This window comes from Wickerhamomyces ciferrii, contig 00208 (assembly GCF_000313485.1).
Source record: "Wickerhamomyces ciferrii WGS project CAIF00000000 data, strain NRRL Y-1031 F-60-10, contig 00208, whole genome shotgun sequence".
In the NCBI taxonomy this organism is placed as follows: Eukaryota; Fungi; Ascomycota; class Saccharomycetes; order Phaffomycetales; family Wickerhamomycetaceae; genus Hansenula; species Hansenula ciferrii.
The window spans coordinates 1-19,214 of NW_011887532.1; the positions used below are offsets into that span (position 1 = coordinate 1).

A 19,214-nucleotide genomic window follows, 5' to 3' on the forward strand; every position below is an offset into this window, starting at 1 on the left:
TTTTATTTTCAAGTTTTTCATTATCTGATTCGAGTTGAGCAGTATCAAGGTCTTTTGCTGTATTACTTTCTTCCAATTTTTTTATCTCATTTTTAAATTTTTGAATATCTTTCTTCAAATTGGTTATTTGACCATTTTTTTCTTTAGTTTTCCCCTTTTCTTCACTCAATTGATTTTCAAGTTTTTTATTCCCTTTCTTCAATTCATCTACTTGTGAAGCTGTCATAGAATTTTGTACCCATTCATCCCGCATTATAGTTTGTGCAGTCTTATTATTATTTGTCAACTTTGAAATTTCAAGATCTTTTGCTTTCATTTTATTCTCCTGATCTTTTGATAATTTAGTCAACTGATCATGAAGTTCTCGATAATCTGTTTCCCATTTCTTCAAACGAGCTTGGTTTATAGTCACATTCTCACCAGATTCAATTTTACTTTTCTTGAGAATTTCCAATTCTTTTTCTAATTTGTTTATTTTGTCAGATTGATTTTTATCCTTTTCTTCTGCATCCTTAATAGAACCTGTTAGATCGTCTTTAATACCTTGAAGATCCTCAATTTTCAGGCTTCTAAATTCATTATCTTTCCTTTCCTTTGCAAGTTGTTTTTTCAATTCAGTAATTTCTAATTTTAATTGTTTTTCTGATGCAATTGATTTCAATTCCTTTTGACTCAAAATTTGATTAAATTCCTTTTCAACTAAAGCTCTTAAATTTGGTGATTGTGGTCTATCATTCACTTTTTGATTTAGTTGTTCTCGAAGTGTGTCTCTTTCATCTTCTAATCTCCCAATAACAAGATCTTGAACTTCAATTTTAGAGTTTAGTTCATCAATCTGTCGAAGAAGAAGTTCACGCGGTGTTTGATAAATTGTATCAGAAGATGCTATTCTTATATTGTTGTGATCAATTGGTGGAAGTTTCTCCTTTGGTTCTTTCAAGTTTTTCAATTCTTCCAATTCCTTCTTTAGAGCTTCATTCTCTTTGGAAAGTTTACCATTTACTTCTTTAACTGTGTTTATTTCTCTCTTTCCTTCCGAAAACCTGTTTTGAAGAGAAGTGAAATTTGCCTTATGTTTTTGAGTCTCAACAAATCTTGATTCACTGACATTCACAGTTTTATTATATTTTTCACTCAATTCTTTATATGATTCTTGTAATTCTGCAATTAATTTACCAGGAACATACTTTTTACAGCAGTGGCTATATTTCATTAACTCTAATTCATCCTTTTTGGCAAGGTATAACTGTTTGTATTCTAATAAGTCTGATGTAATTGTATCGATCCTTAATTCTAACCAACCTCTTTCTTCAATTTGTTTCTTCATTTTGCGCATATACTCCTCCCTTGATACAAATTCTGCATCCTCTATCTTAGGCTTATCATCATCCTCAACTTTTGGTTTCTTAGCTGGCGTAGACATTGTTCTGGGATGTCGTTGGACCTTCTGTACCCCATCCCTTATACTTTGTTAGTCTGATCACTCAATTAAAGCACATCTTCGCTAAAAAAATCAATAAAATCTGTTAATTTTCACAGGGACTTCAAAAAAAAAGATTTAATTCTTGTTATCCAAATAAAGGAAATCTTTGGAACAAAGAGTAGGTTGTGATATTAAATCAATGAATTTGTGGTTGATGAGTATACTAATTTAGGTGGAGGTTGGATTCCCAGATTTAATTATCTGCTTTTTGTTATAAGAAATAGCTAAATATTGTACAATATCGGATATTCGCGCCTTGGTCTTCGGTTTTACCAATTCTATGTAATATGTGAATTATCTCATTAGTATTCATTAAATCATAAAATATATACACTACTCACTAGTGTTTAATCCAATGGGGTAATTGGTTCATTATGTGGTTGATTTTGAATATCAAGGTCCAATTTAGGTTTCTTCTTTTTAGAATCTAAATGAAAATGGATGATTGGGGTTTGATTGGAATTTATACTGATCTTGTGTGATTTCTTAGAACTTGAGAATTTCTTTCGATGTGATTTCTTCTTCTTTTTTACTCTATTATTGACATCATGTATCAAAATTGGTTCTGTACTACCTTGTTTTAAACTTTTGTTTAATTCCTCTCGAAGAAATTCTTTCTCGTCTTCAAGTCTTTTTATTTCATAATTTTGATTTTCAATTTGATTACTTTGGTCATTTAGTTGCTGTCTAAGTGCTTCTATATTCTTTGGGGTTGATATAATTTCAGTTATACTTGATTGATTTTGTTGTGTACTTTGTCTCATTAGTTTATTCTCTAATTCTTTAATCTTTATTTCATATTCATTAATTTTCTTATCTTTAGCAACTGATTTTAATTTTTCCTCATCAAAATTTCTCTTTGAAGTTTCACTAAATTCATGTAATTTTTGAAAAGCTGAGTTTTTTGATTCACTTATAAGCATTTCTTGATTCAATTGTTCAGTTAAAGATTGAGTTTCAAGTTTTAATGTTTTGATCTCGATATGCAACCCTTCACATTCTTTAAACTTCTCTCCTTTATACCTGTCAAGTTCTTCTTTTTTCTCCGAAGTAATATTGTTTCAAGTCATAGTGACCTTGTATAAGATTATTTACACGCTCCCTATGATCTTTTGCATCGTTTTCATACTTTTGAACAACTAATTCATGTTCTTTTCTAGAAATGAAAGCATCAATGGAGTTGTGCTTAATCTTCTCTTTCCAATCCGAATCATTGGATAACCTACTCCTCATAATATGACTTAGAAATCTGTCTAATCTAAATTGATCAAGTACAATTCTAGAATCATCACAGATATTACCATATTGCAAAATTTCGCGTATTGCAAAATTTCGCGTTTATCAAAAAATTCGCGAAGCTCTGCCAATTCTCACCGTGTATTTTCTATGAAGCATTTATGAAACTTGTTTTATATGAATAAACCTCAAAAGATTTAGTAATTTATTCAATGATGATCAAACAAAAAGGAGTTTTTAAAAGAAGGATGAAGTTGGAATGGTTGATTTCAATGGTTTCACTATCTACTTAGTACTATCACATTTGAACTAGTTTCAATCATTAGACTAATTATTCATTACCTAAATTTTCTAAATCATCATGACCATTAACATTATGATAAATCTCATTACAAAACATTGATGAAACCAATAAAATCATAAAGATCAAACCAAGATCTAACAAAGACTCAAACATGTTTTACACAGCTTAGCTACAAATCTATAACACAGCTCCAATGAAGAATGAATATGCTTGAATTATAACTTGTCAATTTTTATTATATCAATGTTTATATATCCACTTTTTTGATATATTCAAGTTTATTGATGGTTGGAATAACTTGGACGAGTACAAACTGAAAAATTATATTACATTGAATAGGTACACCACTCGTATATACAGTATACATATCAAATTTCAGTTTAATTCTAGTCATAAATTTAGAAACAAGGCACAAATATGGATCAAGAATCAAGAATCTTAGAACCATTAACAAATTTTGTTGAAGAAGGTGGAAATTTTGCATTATTATTAAATTACCCCAATGGAATGATTAAATTTCATTCAAGTGATGCATTTAATTCATATATTGATGTATTTAGAAGAGAATTAAATCCAAATTCATCAACACCAATACCAAACCCAGATCAGCATCAACAACAACATCAACAACAACAGTCATCTACTTCAAGATCAGATCAATTCTTAAATACTTTGAACAGGGCATTAGAAGAACCAACATTTGAATTACATTTATCTTCAGAAACTGAATTACATAACCATTTAAGAACATGTTTCCGTGAATTACAACAATTATCATGTAAAGCCATTGCCAAAGCATGGATCAAGACAATTGAGCCCAAAAAGCAAACTCGTTATCCATATAATAAAGGTGAATCAACAAAACCACCATGGTGGCCTTCCAAGATCCGTCATTGTGAACCAGATCATTTAATCAAGAGTGAAAGAATTGATTTATTAGTTTCAATTTCTAGAAATTCTGAAAAATCATTACAAAAATTAAAAGAATCAACAAATAGAATATCATCATTAAATGAATATAAATTAAAAATTCTTGATGAAATTTATTTTGTTGTGGGGAAATTTTCACAAAATTCTAATGATTCAATTATTGTTAGTGATTTTGAGAATGGAATTCGTTCACATAAAAAAAAATTATTTAAACCAAATCCAAAAAATCAATTGATTGATCAAAGTTTTTTCTCAAATAATAACTCTATTAATGAAGAGGATGATGATAGTGAAACTTCAGGTTCAATAACACCAAATCAATTATCATTAATCCCAAATCCTCCAGCTGATCATCATCAACAAAACCCAAATTTTTTATCATCACCAATTCAAACAAATCATGAATTTACAAAATTCATTTCAGAGAATTCAACTTCTACTACACATCCAGAACAATTCCTAAATGGATATCCAATTAATTTAAATTTCCAATCACAAGAATCAGGAACATCAGGAACATCTCAAGATAATGATGAACAATTCTCTCAAGGGAATTCAATAGTAAGTGATTTTTTCAAATTAAAAAATTTTAATAAAAGTATTGAGACTAAATTTTTAAAAGATAGGGAATACCAAAAGGGAGAATATATGATTGATCATGAGAATCCATATATTCGTGTTTAAGTTTAGAAGTTTTTTGTAAAAGGGAGGATTTTGTTATTTTAATGATTGTGATTTATATATGTTGAGTATAGGTTTTTGTTATGTTTTTTGTTGCTTTTTTATGATTTTTTGATGACTTTGGTTTGATTTTTATTGGAGTTTAATTCTGATGTTTTTATCCCTACAATACCCCCATGAATTTATATATTACTTTATATATATGCTATAATTTTATTTGCTTTAATCAATACTCCACAGTATAAGACTTAACATTTGAAAAATTGAAAGGTTTCTCCTTTTTCAAACTAAAATACCCTCTTTCACCATCACTCTTTTTTTCAGTAAATGAATTAATCCAATTTAATCTATGAAATTTCCTATCCCCCAAATTTGAAATTTGTAATTCTTCAATAAATTTATAAGATTCATTAACACTCTCTAATAAAACTCTACCATCCATCTCCAATGAAAACCTTGCAATTGAAGCACTTAACCATTTCCCCACGTTTAATTTATTAAACACGGGGATTATTATAGTTGGTTCATCAGTTGTTGTCATCTTTAGGACAGTACCATCAGGATGGAATCTTAAATATCTAAAATAAGTAACCAGTTTAACTGGTGCATAAAAACTATAATCTGCTGCACCTTGAGAAATATAACTAACTTTTGATATATAAGTACCATGATATTTAATAAAAGGACGATCCATAAGCATTAATTCCCAATTAAAATCCCAATTTTGTACCATTAATTCTTGATCTGTTGTAATGTTATTTAATTGTTGAGAAGTTGATGAATATTGTTGATATGGATAAATTAATTTTGATAATGTTTTGTATGATATTGAACTAAAACATAAGGAGTTTAACCTTTTACAAGTATATGATAATTTAACATGTGATGATGGATCTTTCCTGATCAAGTAAGTTATGATTTCAATTAATATATCATCTGTAAGGATATTTAAAATCCAACATGGGTCTAATTGTTCTTCATCTTCTTGATCATTTATTGATAGTCCTTTTATGTTATCTAATAATTGATTTGGAGTAGTTGATATTCTTTGTTGGATGTCTTGATGATATTCATCATGTAATTTTTGTCTATATAATTTCTCTACATCTTTATGAATCTTGAAAGCTATTAGTATTTACCTTCTAGTAACACATAGTTATTAACTCACTTTTAAAGCTGAAGAATAATATCGTATAGCATCACCTAAACTTCCAATAGATTCTTTTGCCACACCTTTTTCATAAACTTCCAAAGCACGTTGTTCTGTAGAGATGTCCATATTGATCTTAATTTGATTATCAACGTAGTATGAATATATTATAATATATATCAATCTCAGATCTTTACTTGATTCAATTTTACTTTATTGTACTAGGTATAATTAATTTCTTTAAACCGGGTTGATTACTTAACCAGATTAGTAATCCATATAACCACAGTTCTTCAAGTCTTCAAACGTATCAAAAAATCATACAAAAGCTACAAAAATTACAAATTATTATATTGTATAAATTATCCCATTAAAATTAAATATATAAACTCCTATAATCCTTCATAAAATCATTAAAAAAAGTAAAAAGCAAAGCCAGTAAAGCAAAAATTTTGTTATAAAAATAAATAAATAAATTAATCATTAAAGAAAGTACTTTAAAGTACTCGAAATTGTATAGTTTTATAGTTGTATTAGCTATAGTTTTTTGTGTTTTTGTTCTTATTATTATTCCGATGGTAACCATCTTTCATTACACCAACCTTTGACAGTAAATTGAACATCTCCCATAATTCCATAAGGTTTTATAACTTTTTGTTGAATTTTTTCATCATCTAAATTAACCCAAGGTTTTCTTTGATCTGTTGTGGTATTAATCAGTGATTTACCTTCTTTTTGGTTATTATCAGTCTTGATATAATTTGGATTTTGTGGGATATAATCATCTCTTGGTGGTAATATAACACATTTCCATAATTTATTTCTAATCATCATTGAAAATTCCTTTTCATTAAGAGGTGAGGTTTTGGGTTGTTGTAAGAATTTATTTTGATAATAAATGAAATTTTCTTCATCTTGTGGTGTAATTTCTTTTAATAAACCTTTTTGTCTTGATGATGATTCATATGAATATAATCTAAGGAATTCAGGGTTTATTCTTGATTCTCTTGGTTTTATTATTGATGATGATTTAAAAGAATCTGATTCTGATGACATTTTAAAAGTTTTTAGTTCTGTAATGTTTTGGGTTGATGATGGTGTTGTTATTGTTTTTGGTAATTTATCATCAGTTAATCTTGGTTGAATATCAAATAAAATTTTGTTATTATTTGATATAGTTGATTGAGTAAAATTCTTTATAGATGAACTTAGATTTGATACAAAACTTGATTTCTTGGTTATTATTGGTTTTTTTGTAGTTGTTGATTCAGGTTTTATAGATTCTATTGAACTTGTTGAACTTGTTGAACTTGTATCATCATTTACAAAAAAAAAATTCATCAATATCATCCCAAGTATTTTCTTGTAATGGATTAAGATATAAATCTAAAGGATGAGAATCATCACAAGATTCAAAACTTGAACAAGTTGAAATTAATGATGGAACAGAATTTGTACTATCATTTGATTTTATTGAACCATTTGAACGATTTTTTTGATCAATTATTGATTTTAATGATGGAGTTTTAGGATATGATGAATTGTTGTTTTGTATAGATTTATTATATTGAGGAATGGGTATTGGATTTGGGTAATCATAGGTGTAATTCTGTATCATATTGATTCTTGTAATTCATATAAACCTTGTTGTTTTGTTTTGTTGTTTTGTTCTATTCTGCTGTTCTTTTTATGTGGATAATTTTAAATATAAGTATCAAGTGACCGTTGGAAATTAGTTTTTTCTGAAATGCAAATGAAATCTGAAATCTGTGGATCTAATGTAAGTCCAGGTCACGCTACAGACGGTGAACAGAAGGACAGGAAGGGAACAGAAGGACACAAAGAGAAGTAGACTAGTAGACAGGGAATAGACAGAGCTAGAAGGAGAAATACACAGAGAAGTAAACAATATTATACACATATATAGTTCACCTATCCATGACCTATCTATCAATTGCTTGCTTGTTATCCTTGTTATCTAACCGTTACTGTTTAAACTCCTTTAAGTAAAAATAATGAAAACCATGGGAAATACCTGAATTGGGAAAGAAATCCAGACAGGAAAAAATGTTTTATTCGCCGCTGGGAAGGACACTTGGAAGGACACTTGGAAGGAACCACAGTCGCGGAGAAGGCACCGAAGGCAAACCGAGGGAACCGAAGGGATCGGAGAGATCTGAGCTAGGCAGAGTGTGATTCCAGAACTAGGCAGAGATTCAGTGGCAAATAATAAGTAAACAGAGATAGGCAGATTCCTAGGCAGAGATTAAGTTTAGTATTATATTGCTGTTGAATAAATCTATTCATATTCTATTTATATTCTATTTATATTCTATTTATATTCTATTTATATTCTATTTATATTCTATTTATACTAGTCTAGATTCATTTACTCCTATTCTTCCTTTTTTATATGTCATGTCTAGAAATGTATTTGAAATGTACTTGAAAATTGAAACGTTTCATAAGGCTTCAATTATATAAGCGAATCTGACTCATATAAATACTATTAGTCATTCTATACCATATTCTATAGGCTAGTAAATTGCAACACGCATAATTACTCCAATTATAAAGTACACAAGAGTCAATAATACAACGGTCATGAAGATCTGGTATTAGAGTACGTAGTCGTTTATTGTTTTCACCTACTTGTTATTGGTGGGTTTATACCTTTACTTCATGTGCTTATGTTCTGTGCTTATGTGATTATTGGTGATGCCGTTGAACGGTCCTTTAATCGGAAAGTACTACAAAGTATACCTTTTGAGGAAACTTAGGCGATGGTACAGAAGCTACTAGTTTTAAACAATGAACAATAGAATTTATACTCCATGATACGGATCATGGTTATGTCTATACATATTATTTATAGTTGATTATATTCATTTGTATAATAAAGATATATCCTTGTATCTTGTATCATAATTGAATTCAATATTCATTAATTTTAATGCACACGAGGGCTAAGAAAGCAGCCATATAAATGCATATATACATTTGAAACCAAGACCACTAGACATCTTGAACATTTGTCAATCCTAAATTAATCCTAATATTAAAATTTAATGGATTCATAACAATAAATTCATAAAAATAACAAATAAATAATAATCCTGTATCAATCCATATTATTGTTCCAATTGAAAACATTTTAAAACTCCATGTTAACCCAATTATAACAATTGCAACAGGGATTCTCATTGATAACCTACCAAACTTGGAAAATTCTTGAGAATCTTCACCATCTCTACTTTTATCTAAACTTGCTAACCCAGTTAATAAAATTAAAACCATACCTAAACCAACCTGGAAACATTTTAAAATATTAAAATTTTCCTCTGTTATAACTTTATGATATTGAATTAATTCAATTCCTGAATCTCCAATAATTAATAATGAAGCCACAAGAGGGGCATGTAAATAAATATAAAGAATTGCAGTTATAGCACTTCTTCTCAAGGCATGTGTAGCTCTTAAACAACCATCTTTATGATTATAAATCCCCATAATTAAATATCCCATAATTAAAATACTTAACCCCTTTGTTAATCTTTCATTTAAACCTTTTTGTAATGGACTACCTGAAACAATATTATATAATAATTCACCAATTCCAATAATAACAAATCCACTAAATCTTTCATCTTCATGTTCAATATTTAACGCTGTGGAATATTCAAGTCCTAATTTTCTTTTGGTCCATGGTAGGACACTAAAACAAAATATAACTTGTTCTATTACAAGCATAAACCCGGCAAAGATCCATTTATAAGAATCATTATGGATTTGGAAAATCCAAAACCATGATAAACTTGTTATAATTAATGATATACCATATAATCTCATTTGAATTTTATGTTCATGAATAAAAAAAGAATAAAATAATAACATAGCACTTAGACTTAACCTAGCCATTGAATAACATCCAACACAAATCCATAAAGTATTTTCATCATCATCACCTAAATCAATAAATTCACAATTATTATCAAATGTAATCAATAACACTAATAACCAAATAACAAACCCACGTTGTAATAAATCATCATTAAAATAATAATTCATAAAATCTTTTAAATCACTCCATATAACGAAAACAGTTATAAATAACCCTAGAAATTTAATTAATTCATATCCTGACCCACCTTTTGATATAAAATTACTTGTTAAATTTGATAAAATCCCCGTAATAACTAAGTCTAAAAATAATTCTAATTTACTTGAAGTTCGTTCATTCTTTGTACGATATAAAGTATCATTATGGAAATAATTAAGAGCATATGGTTTTGTAAACCATGGTGAATGTTGAGGTGGTTCAATGTATTTAATCTCCAAATCTCCATATTTTTGATAGAATGTTTCCAAGTCTGGATTGACTTCATTTGATGCTTTGGAATCTTGGGCTGTTGATTCTAAGTATTGTTGATTTGACATTTGGAGCTCTTGGAGAATAAACTATGTGACTATCATTTTTGAATCAACTTTCAATCGATTGTTTTATAAATTTTTTTTATAGTAGCAATATAATGGGTATAATTTATTACGTATAAAGAAATTTATTATTGTTTGCTAGAAATTCGCGGGTGTGAAAATGGTAAAAATTAAAATTTCATTCAACGTTCAACACTTTAATGAACGTAACACGAACTATCAGTTGTATCGTTGTATCTGTATTTTTGACTAATTTATACAATTGTTATCATCCAAATCAGATTTCTACTTATAATGAATTATTTAAAAGAAATAGGTCATTTACTTGATTTAGGTCAATATTTTAGTTATCAAACTCAAGGTAGAATGTTGACCTGCAAAGTTGATGTTCATACCTCTAGGGAATTCTAATGACACATTTGGTATAATTATATATGTATCTTTGATAATTAAATGATCATTTGAATTATTGAACTATAAAACATTCACGATCTGAATTGAGATTCATATACTAACAGGTGTATTGATTAAGGATTAAATCGTTCATGTTTAAACCATACGTGACGTTTTAGATTATATATCAATACAAATCATTTTAAACTCAATACAATAGAAGTGCGTAGAAGCGTAATTTATATAGAACTTGCATCAACTACATACACCCTTTCCTTCTTCATGACTTGAAAATAAGGATAATTTTGATATTAATATTGAATAATTCGCGGGTGAGGAAATGTGAATATAAAAATAAAAATGAAAATTTCATTCTACGTTCAACAATTTAATGAACTTATAAACAAGCTATCAACGTTTTCTTTGTTAGTTGATGTGTCAGTATCGAAAGTTAGTTTCCTGAATCTATCTTGAAATACAAGGTCATCACCTTGATTAACCGTTCAGAATCATATCTGAATGAATATTGATTTTATGTTTTTTCATACTAAGTTCTAACTTTTTGGTTCGTTGTTTGTGAATATAAAAGATTTCAATTTGGTGCTGTACATTATTCCGTTAATGTAATTGTTTCACTTTAGATCGTTGAACAAGAATTATTGATCATTACAACCTCGGGTTGAATTCATGTATAAACGTCTACAGGTTTTATTGATTAAGGATCTTAAAGTGTTCATGTTTAAACCATACATGACTTTGAATTTATATATCAATACAAAATGTTTTTCAATCATAATAGAAGCGTAGTTTTCCTATTATTTTAATATAAAATACTAATAAACACTTTACAATAACTTAAAGATAGATAAAAGGTATATAACTTTTGAAGTATTTTGGAATTAGGCCATATTGAGAGTTTTGTTATTATGAATAATTCGCGGGTGAGAAATTTTGGAATCATAAAAATTATCATGGACAATTTTAATCAACGACGTAAAGAAACAATCATTTTTAATAAATATTACACGAAATTTGCTTTTTATGAGGCTACTTGCTATAATTTTTGGTTCTGTTAACATATCTATGTCTTTGTTGAAAAAGTTATCTAAATATTAAAGTTTGTAGTACTTACGTACGTACGTACTATTAGACTATTATGGTAAGTTAAATAAAATCATACACAAATCATCAGATTGTGGAACAAGAATATTGGACGTTTACATATCTGTTGATGATATCATATATACTGATAGGTTATTGATTGAGGATTAGAATGTTCATGTTTAAACCATACGTGACTTTAAATTTACATATCAATACAAATCATTTTTTAGTCAAGATAGAAGCGTAGTTTATGAGTATGAGCCCTTCCTTTCTTCATATATTATACAAAGGAATTTTAATAATCACTTATAGTTACTTGAACACACTTTGAATCATTTTATTTTGGAATTACTATATAATTGGAGAAATTTATTGTATTTGCTCTTGAATTCGCGGGTGGAGACATGGAATTATAATCGAATTTTTTTAAATCCACTCCTGTTTGATGCTGGTAAAATGCTCTTCAAGTTAAACAAATTGGTCGAGATCTTAGAGGTCAACGCAGAGTATTTTATTTTCAATTAGGGACCCAGATGATTTGCAACAGAGCATCAATCATAATGATCTATCGGCTCCCATTGATGAACTTGTGAACCTTTAATGAATGCTTCTGTTTCGCAGTTACCAAGGGATCAGTTTCGGCATATTGCTTCCATATAATTGATTGCAGGTAAGATTTTTTTAATTATAAAGTTATATGCAAATATATCATCAGATTACTAAACAAGAAGTGTTGTTTACAATATATCTGTTGATATGGTTAATATACTGACATGTTATTGATTGACAATTGAATTGTTCATATTTAAACCGTACGTGACGTTCAGTTTTTATATCAATACAGAATATTTTTTACTCCTAATATATATATACTTGTAGTAATTATAGTTATAGATTTTAGATCAACGCGCGACGTAATATTACAGGGTTCTATTTCTAATGTATGATTAAATGTATAATAATAATATATATATAATAATGGAATATTAATTAATCCAGAATCACTTATATAGTGACTTATAAATACTTAAAGTGTATAACCCTATCTATAATTTAACACATAAAGGATACAATTGGATCCACCGATAATCCAAGTTTCCAATATAAAAAAACCAAACAATATGACTTTTTAAAAACACCGTAACAAAATAATGTAAACATAACATATAATAAAACAAAATACTTGAAAACCAGCGCTAGTTTGTCAAGTTTTTCATCAAAAATTAACACCTATGATCAACTCATGTCTGTTGAACACTAACAAATTTCCCATCAACAGGTATCTTAAAATTCAATGGATTCATAACTGTGAATTCATAAATGAATAGTATAATCAAGAATGCACAATCCATCCACATCATTTGTAGAATTGATAAAGATTTATCTGCCCATGATAAACCTAATATTAGTAACCCAATTGGAATTCTTAATCCAACTCTACCAAATCTTGGAATTTTATGTTCTTTGCGATCATCAAGATTCTTATCTAATAATGGTAAAATAGTTAAACAACCCAGAATACATAAAATACCACCATGATAAAATAATAGAGTTGCCTTTTCCTGCGGTGAAGAAATATAAATTGATTCATAAGTTGCTAATGTAGCACCTGCATTACCAGCTAATAACATACTTGCAATCAAAATTATATGGAAATAAAGATACATATACCCACACAATGCATTTCTCTTTAAGGCATGAACAGCTTTTAAACAACCATCACGATGTGTATAAACCCCATAAAATACAAAAGCAATTAATAATAATGAAAATCCTTTATGTAATTTTAGATTCCAACCTATGGATAATGGTGTTTGCATAACTGTTGTTGTAACAAATTGTCCAATACATATAGAATAAAATGCTTGAAATCTTGCATCTTCATGTTCAATATTTAATGCTGAAGTATATTTTAAACCTAATTGAGCATTTATCCATGGATTTATATTTATCAAAAAAGTTGTATGTTCAATTAAAAACATGAATAAGCAAAAGATACATTGACCTTTAATGGATTTAATTAATAATATGAAAAACCAACATGAACTTGTTATGATTAATCCTGTTGCATAAATTCTCATTTGAACTCTATGTTGTTTAACCCATATAGAATAAAACCATAACATTAAAGCTAATGTAATTCTTGCTAAAAAATAGGAAATCACCGTCGTTATTAAAGCAGTTCTATTCAATTCAACTTTTTCACAGTTATTATCATAAACAATTAATAATAATTCAATCCAACAAACATAAATTTTTTGAACTAAATCATCATTATAATAATAATTCATAAAATCTTTTAAATCTGACCAGACAGTGATAGCAGGGATGAATAATATAACATACTTCATAAATGAGAATCCATTTGGTTCTTTTAAAGCACTTTGAGCTAATGTTGAACCAATACCAACATAAACTAAATCCAAGAATAATTCTAATTTCCCGGCACTTCTTTGAGGACCTTTTGTACGATAAATTTCACCATTAATCTTATAATTCAATGCATATGGTTTAGTGAACCATGCTGATGTTTTAACTGGTGGATCAACATAATGAACATCTTGATCACCATATTTTTTATCGAAAACTTGAGTTGATGGATCTAATTTATCTTTTGGAACAACACTTTGTTTATCAGATTTTGTATCTGATAAAGTTGAATTTGATTCTATTCTTTCTTCTTCTGAACGTCTCATAAATCGTATAACAAAAACTTTTATCTATTGAAGTATAATATTTTATCTATCTCTAACAATGATTTTTGAAGCATATGGAGGGCATATAAGCTTTTATATACTTTAAAAGCACATCACCTCTAAACAATTTGGTCAATCAACCATGCAACATGAGCGTAATACCACGGACATCCCACAATGAAGATACAGGAACATAAGTTATCAATAAACGCAAACTAACAGATCTTTTAGGAATATTTAGCCTTCAATGAACATTTTTCATCTTTTTTTTCACTATATGCAGACCAAAATTCATCATAACAATCAATTCAACTTCACTATGGAAGGTACCAGTTCAGTCAATATTGGTGATATCAGTTCAAACTCAACACCATTTTGTACAGAATATTCAGCTCTCTCTTAGTGAACCACTCCATCATCATGATATCCTAGTGTATTACCCCTATAATCGTCAAACAACTTGAATAAACAACATATTGTAGGTAGCTTGATTCTCACTTGTCGCGTGTATGAAAAAGCAACAATTGTTCAAAGTGCAACAAAGATCAGATTTTACACGCATATTTAAATAGTGAATCACTAAGTAATAAAAAAGTAATTACTAGTTAAATCTGACGATTCAAATGTAAGGAACCAAAGGAACCTTGTGAAAATCTTCAAAATCAGCTGGATCTACATATTGATATAATAGAACTAGATCTATGCAAAGCAAGATAAAAAACCACATTCATACATATATTTCAAATAAACATTTACCAAAAGCTACATAGTCTTCAGTCTTTAAACTAATGAGCAGTGAAACCACCTGAAGCATACAAAGTTTGACCAGTCAGCCAAGTACCTTCAGTAGCTAAAAATCTAACAATTGGAACAATATCTTCAACTTTAGTTAATCTATTACCCAATCCTTGAGTTTTGAAAAAAGCAACAGATTCATCAGTTTCTTGTCCATATAAGAATGGTGTATCCATAGGACCTGGTGCGACTGCATTAACACTAATTTGTTTATCATGTAATTCTTTGGAAGCAGCTTTAACAAAGTATTCAACTGGAGCTTTTGCACCTTGATATAACCCATAGAATGGTGTATAAGCTGCTAATAAACTTGTAACTAAAAAGATAATTCTACCCTTTTCATTAACATATTTATAAGCCTGTTTCAAAAATAAAAATGAAGTTTTGGAATTAATATCAAACATTTGATCATATTCTTGTTCTGAGATATCACCAATTGGTTTTTTCAAGACTTTACCTGCATTATTAATTGCAATATCAACACCACCAAATTTTGATTTAGTTTCTGAAAATAAATGTTCAGCATCTTTTTCAACAGATAAATCAGCTTGAATTGCAAAAGCTTCAATACCGTGTTCTTTGGTAACTTCTTGAACTAATGATTCTGCATTAGATTTTTCACTTGAAGAATGATAATGGATAACTAAATTAGCACCAAATTTTGCCAATTCACGAACAGTTTCTGCACCTAAATTCTTACTACCACCAGTGATGATAGCAGTTTGACCTTTTAATGAGATATCTAATGGAGCCATTGTGTTAATACTTTAATAAATTGAATAATTATAACCAGTTATATTCAATTGATTTGTATAATGAAGTTCTAAACCATGATCTCAGGACTTCTAGAGAGGATTCAATCCCTCTTTATATACCCATTGAAACTTAAGTTATAACTTTAAAGATTAACTATATTAATGAAATTTGCATGATCCCATATTCCCATAGTTAAATTAGAATTTGTGCACAATAGCTTTGTTAGCAATCACACCCTAGTAAATTTTGAAAAGGTTCATGCACATTATGGCTAAAGCCTTTTCCTAAAACAAAATCCTCGATTGCGCTAAACCCGTATGGATTCTTATTGGTCAATTTGATGTGATTTTAACAACTTTGACCAAGAAAGACGCATAGCTTAGACAAAAGATCTTGACACAAAACGGTGATTGTAAAGTTAGTACTTACTGAAATGAGAATTGTTGAATCCGTTGAACCCTTTATGGATTTGATTGGATGGGGATATATGTTTAGTGTGTAGTTGGATAATCAGTCCTATAGAGTTTCAGAACCGTTTACTGAAATTTAGTAATTATGTATAATCAAATTACGCAGAGCTTCATGAAAATGAAAATTTGAATTGGACTTTCTAGTTATTCTTTTACCATTTACTTTTATTCATTATGAACTAGTAACAAATTGCTATCAATCATGAGTAATAAAGCTGATTATGGTAGTTCTTCAATAAACATTGATCAAGAAAGACATTCAATTTCATCACCAAGAGATGAAGAAGAGCAAGGATCTTCATCACATAATTATAATGAAGAAGAACAAGAACCTGAACCTGATGTTGAAGAGTTCATCAAGAAATATGGTGATATAAAAGTATCATATATTGAACCATCACCATTATCAAGATGGTTTACCAAACCATATGCATTAAACTATTTCCATAATGGTACCTTATTTAGAACAAGACATGAAAGAACTTCTGGTAAATTAGAATTGTTTTTTGATTTAATTTATGTGGGGATTGCAACAAATTTATCATCAAATGCTCTAAAAGAACCAACATGGTTATCATTTGTTAAATATTTGTTTTTCTTCATACCTGCATGGCAAATTTGGGCTGATATTAAAGATTTCATGAATTATTATTTTAATGATGATTTATTACAAAAATGTTATATATTATGGAACTTGGCTTTATTATTAATTTATGATAATAATGTTGAATTCATATTTGAATCCAGAACTGCATTAATAACCACAGTTACAACATATTTCCTTGCAAGATTTTCATTTGGATTAATGTTGGTTTTTTATTCTTTATATATTCATGAACATAGAATACAAATGAGAATTTATGGTACAAGTTTATTTATAACTAGTTCATGTTGGTATTTCACTTTATTAATTCAACATAATTCAACTGCTGGATTGATTGTTTTCTCTGCAATTTGGTTCATTGTGGAACAATTATGTTATATCTTATCAGCACATCCATGGACCAAAAAAAAATTAGGACTAACTTATTCAACTGCATTAAATATTGAACATGAAGATGAAAGATTAAGTGCATTCTTCATTATTGCAATAGGTGAATTCATGACTGGTATTGTTAATGGAAATCCTTTAAAAGAAGGTTGGAATATTAAAGTCGCTAAAGGTATTGCCCTATTGGTACAAGCTTTTGTAATTTTAGAACTTTATTCACATAAAGATGGATCAATAAAAGCTGTTCATGCTATGAGAAGAAGTGCATTCACTGCCATAGGGTTTATATATATTCATTTCCCCTTGATTGCTTCATTATTACTTGTTGGTGATGCAGGAGCAGATCTTGTTAAAGAACATGAAGAATATCCTGAAGAGAAAGGTATTGTTTATTTCTATAGTGCTTCGATGTTTATTGCAATGTGTGCTTTAACTATCCACCCATTATTAGATAAACCAAAAGATAACCCTAAGGATCATTTAATTCCAAGATTAGGTAGAATTGGATTAAGAATACCAATTGGAGGTATTATCTTGGGATTAGCATTTACACATTGGAAGATAATCACATTGTTATGGATAGATACTTTGTTCCTTTTGATCCTATTCATCTATGAGCTCTTTGCAATCAATCCAAGATCATTCTATAGATCTGGATATTGCCATGATGTATAATTTTGTTTGTAATAAGAAGATTGATTTCTTATCTATTGTGCTTTGTAATCGCTGACATAATAAATGTGCTCTTAACCACCCGCGACCACTTTAAAACTTCTCCTTTATTCTATAATAAATTTACAAAAAGTAAAACGTCTTCTCTTTTTATGTCAAAGAGATCTATAATTAATCAAACAATACAAACACAGCTATAATGAGTTACGCTCCAATAAATAACCCTCCACAATACTCAGATAACCCAGAACAGTCACAATATGGGGAAACTGGGATTGATAACATCCCAGATGATTTCAAATATGATACTAATGTTTCTGGTTGTGAATTATCTATAAGACAACAATTTATCAAGAAAGTTTATACATTATTATTTTTACAATTATTAATAACAGGTGCTATTGGTGCTTTCATTTCATTAAATCAAAGTGTTCAAAATTTTGCCTTGACAAATATTTGGTTATTCTTTGTTTCTATTGCTGGTTCTATTGGATTTTTAATTGCTGCTTATGTTCAAAGTAAAAATTATCCAGTTAATTTAATATTATTAACAGGGTTTACTGTGTTTGAAGGTTATATCATTGGTGTTGCTACTAGTCTTTATGATACACAAATTGTTTTGGAAGCATTAACTATAACTTTAGTTGTTTTCATTGGTTTAACATTATTTGCCTTCCAATCAAAATATGATTTTACTTCATGGGCTGGTGTCTTAAATTCCGTATTATTTTGTATGATTGGTATTAGTTTCATTTGGTTTTTCTTTCAACCATCAAGTACTGCAGAATTAGTTTATAGTTCTATTGGTGCTATTGTTTTCAGTGGGTATATCTTGGTTGATACTCAATTAATTTTAAGAAAATATAATGTTGAAGAAGAAGTTCCAGCTGCTATTAGTCTTTATTTGGATATTATTAATTTGTTTTTAAACATTTTAAGAATCTTATCAGCTTCACAAAATGATAACTAAGTGGGATAATACTAAATTTAATGAAAATATAACAACTAATGAGGATTTTATAATTATGAGGTTTAATATTAATATAAATTATACTATATAATATATGTATATCAGAAATGGGTAATTACGGTACTTTAATTAAACATGTAATTGTATAT

General features: G+C 28.6%; 10 protein-coding genes across 10 annotated transcripts; 3 read left to right on the forward strand and 7 right to left on the reverse strand.

Moving 5' to 3' along the window:
* Positions 1 to 81: 81 nt before the first annotated feature.
* Positions 82 to 1,423, reverse strand: BN7_5309 (uncharacterized protein; the record flags this gene model as incomplete). The annotated part of the gene is made up of 2 exons (XM_011274073.1): positions 82 to 108; positions 212 to 1,423. The coding sequence occupies 2 exons, from the start codon at positions 1,421 to 1,423 to the stop codon at positions 82 to 84; spliced, it is 1,239 nt and encodes a 412-aa protein (XP_011272375.1).
* Positions 1,424 to 1,830: 407 nt separating this feature from the next.
* On the reverse strand, positions 1,831 to 2,716 carry BN7_5310 (Cortactin-binding protein; the record flags this gene model as incomplete). Its single annotated transcript, XM_011274074.1, has 2 exons — positions 1,831 to 2,490; positions 2,579 to 2,716. The coding sequence occupies 2 exons, from the start codon at positions 2,714 to 2,716 to the stop codon at positions 1,831 to 1,833; spliced, it is 798 nt and encodes a 265-aa protein (XP_011272376.1).
* Positions 2,717 to 3,440: 724 nt separating this feature from the next.
* On the forward strand, positions 3,441 to 4,637 carry BN7_5311 (uncharacterized protein; the record flags this gene model as incomplete). Its single annotated transcript, XM_011274075.1, has 1 exon — positions 3,441 to 4,637. One exon carries the CDS (start codon positions 3,441 to 3,443, stop codon positions 4,635 to 4,637), a length of 1,197 nt encoding a protein of 398 aa, XP_011272377.1.
* Positions 4,638 to 4,860: 223 nt separating this feature from the next.
* HRT3 (SCF ubiquitin ligase complex subunit HRT3) lies at positions 4,861 to 5,913 on the reverse strand (the record flags this gene model as incomplete). The annotated part of the gene is made up of 2 exons (XM_011274076.1): positions 4,861 to 5,759; positions 5,838 to 5,913. 2 exons carry the CDS (start codon positions 5,911 to 5,913, stop codon positions 4,861 to 4,863), a joined length of 975 nt encoding a protein of 324 aa, XP_011272378.1.
* A 438-nt stretch (positions 5,914 to 6,351) lies between these two features.
* On the reverse strand, positions 6,352 to 7,134 carry GIS3 (Gis3p; the record flags this gene model as incomplete). Its single annotated transcript, XM_011274077.1, has 1 exon — positions 6,352 to 7,134. The coding sequence occupies one exon, from the start codon at positions 7,132 to 7,134 to the stop codon at positions 6,352 to 6,354; it is 783 nt and encodes a 260-aa protein (XP_011272379.1).
* A 1,665-nt stretch (positions 7,135 to 8,799) lies between these two features.
* BN7_5314 (uncharacterized protein) lies at positions 8,800 to 10,221 on the reverse strand (the record flags this gene model as incomplete). The annotated part of the gene is made up of 1 exon (XM_011274078.1): positions 8,800 to 10,221. The coding sequence occupies one exon, from the start codon at positions 10,219 to 10,221 to the stop codon at positions 8,800 to 8,802; it is 1,422 nt and encodes a 473-aa protein (XP_011272380.1).
* A 2,735-nt stretch (positions 10,222 to 12,956) lies between these two features.
* BN7_5315 (uncharacterized protein) lies at positions 12,957 to 14,411 on the reverse strand (the record flags this gene model as incomplete). Its single annotated transcript, XM_011274079.1, has 1 exon — positions 12,957 to 14,411. The coding sequence occupies one exon, from the start codon at positions 14,409 to 14,411 to the stop codon at positions 12,957 to 12,959; it is 1,455 nt and encodes a 484-aa protein (XP_011272381.1).
* Positions 14,412 to 15,196: 785 nt separating this feature from the next.
* BN7_5316 (3-oxoacyl-[acyl-carrier-protein] reductase) lies at positions 15,197 to 15,961 on the reverse strand (the record flags this gene model as incomplete). Its single annotated transcript, XM_011274080.1, has 1 exon — positions 15,197 to 15,961. One exon carries the CDS (start codon positions 15,959 to 15,961, stop codon positions 15,197 to 15,199), a length of 765 nt encoding a protein of 254 aa, XP_011272382.1.
* A 673-nt stretch (positions 15,962 to 16,634) lies between these two features.
* Positions 16,635 to 18,098, forward strand: BN7_5317 (uncharacterized protein; the record flags this gene model as incomplete). Its single annotated transcript, XM_011274081.1, has 1 exon — positions 16,635 to 18,098. One exon carries the CDS (start codon positions 16,635 to 16,637, stop codon positions 18,096 to 18,098), a length of 1,464 nt encoding a protein of 487 aa, XP_011272383.1.
* Positions 18,099 to 18,294: 196 nt separating this feature from the next.
* Positions 18,295 to 19,065, forward strand: BXI1 (Bxi1p; the record flags this gene model as incomplete). The annotated part of the gene is made up of 1 exon (XM_011274082.1): positions 18,295 to 19,065. The coding sequence occupies one exon, from the start codon at positions 18,295 to 18,297 to the stop codon at positions 19,063 to 19,065; it is 771 nt and encodes a 256-aa protein (XP_011272384.1).
* Positions 19,066 to 19,214: the final 149 nt, after the last annotated feature.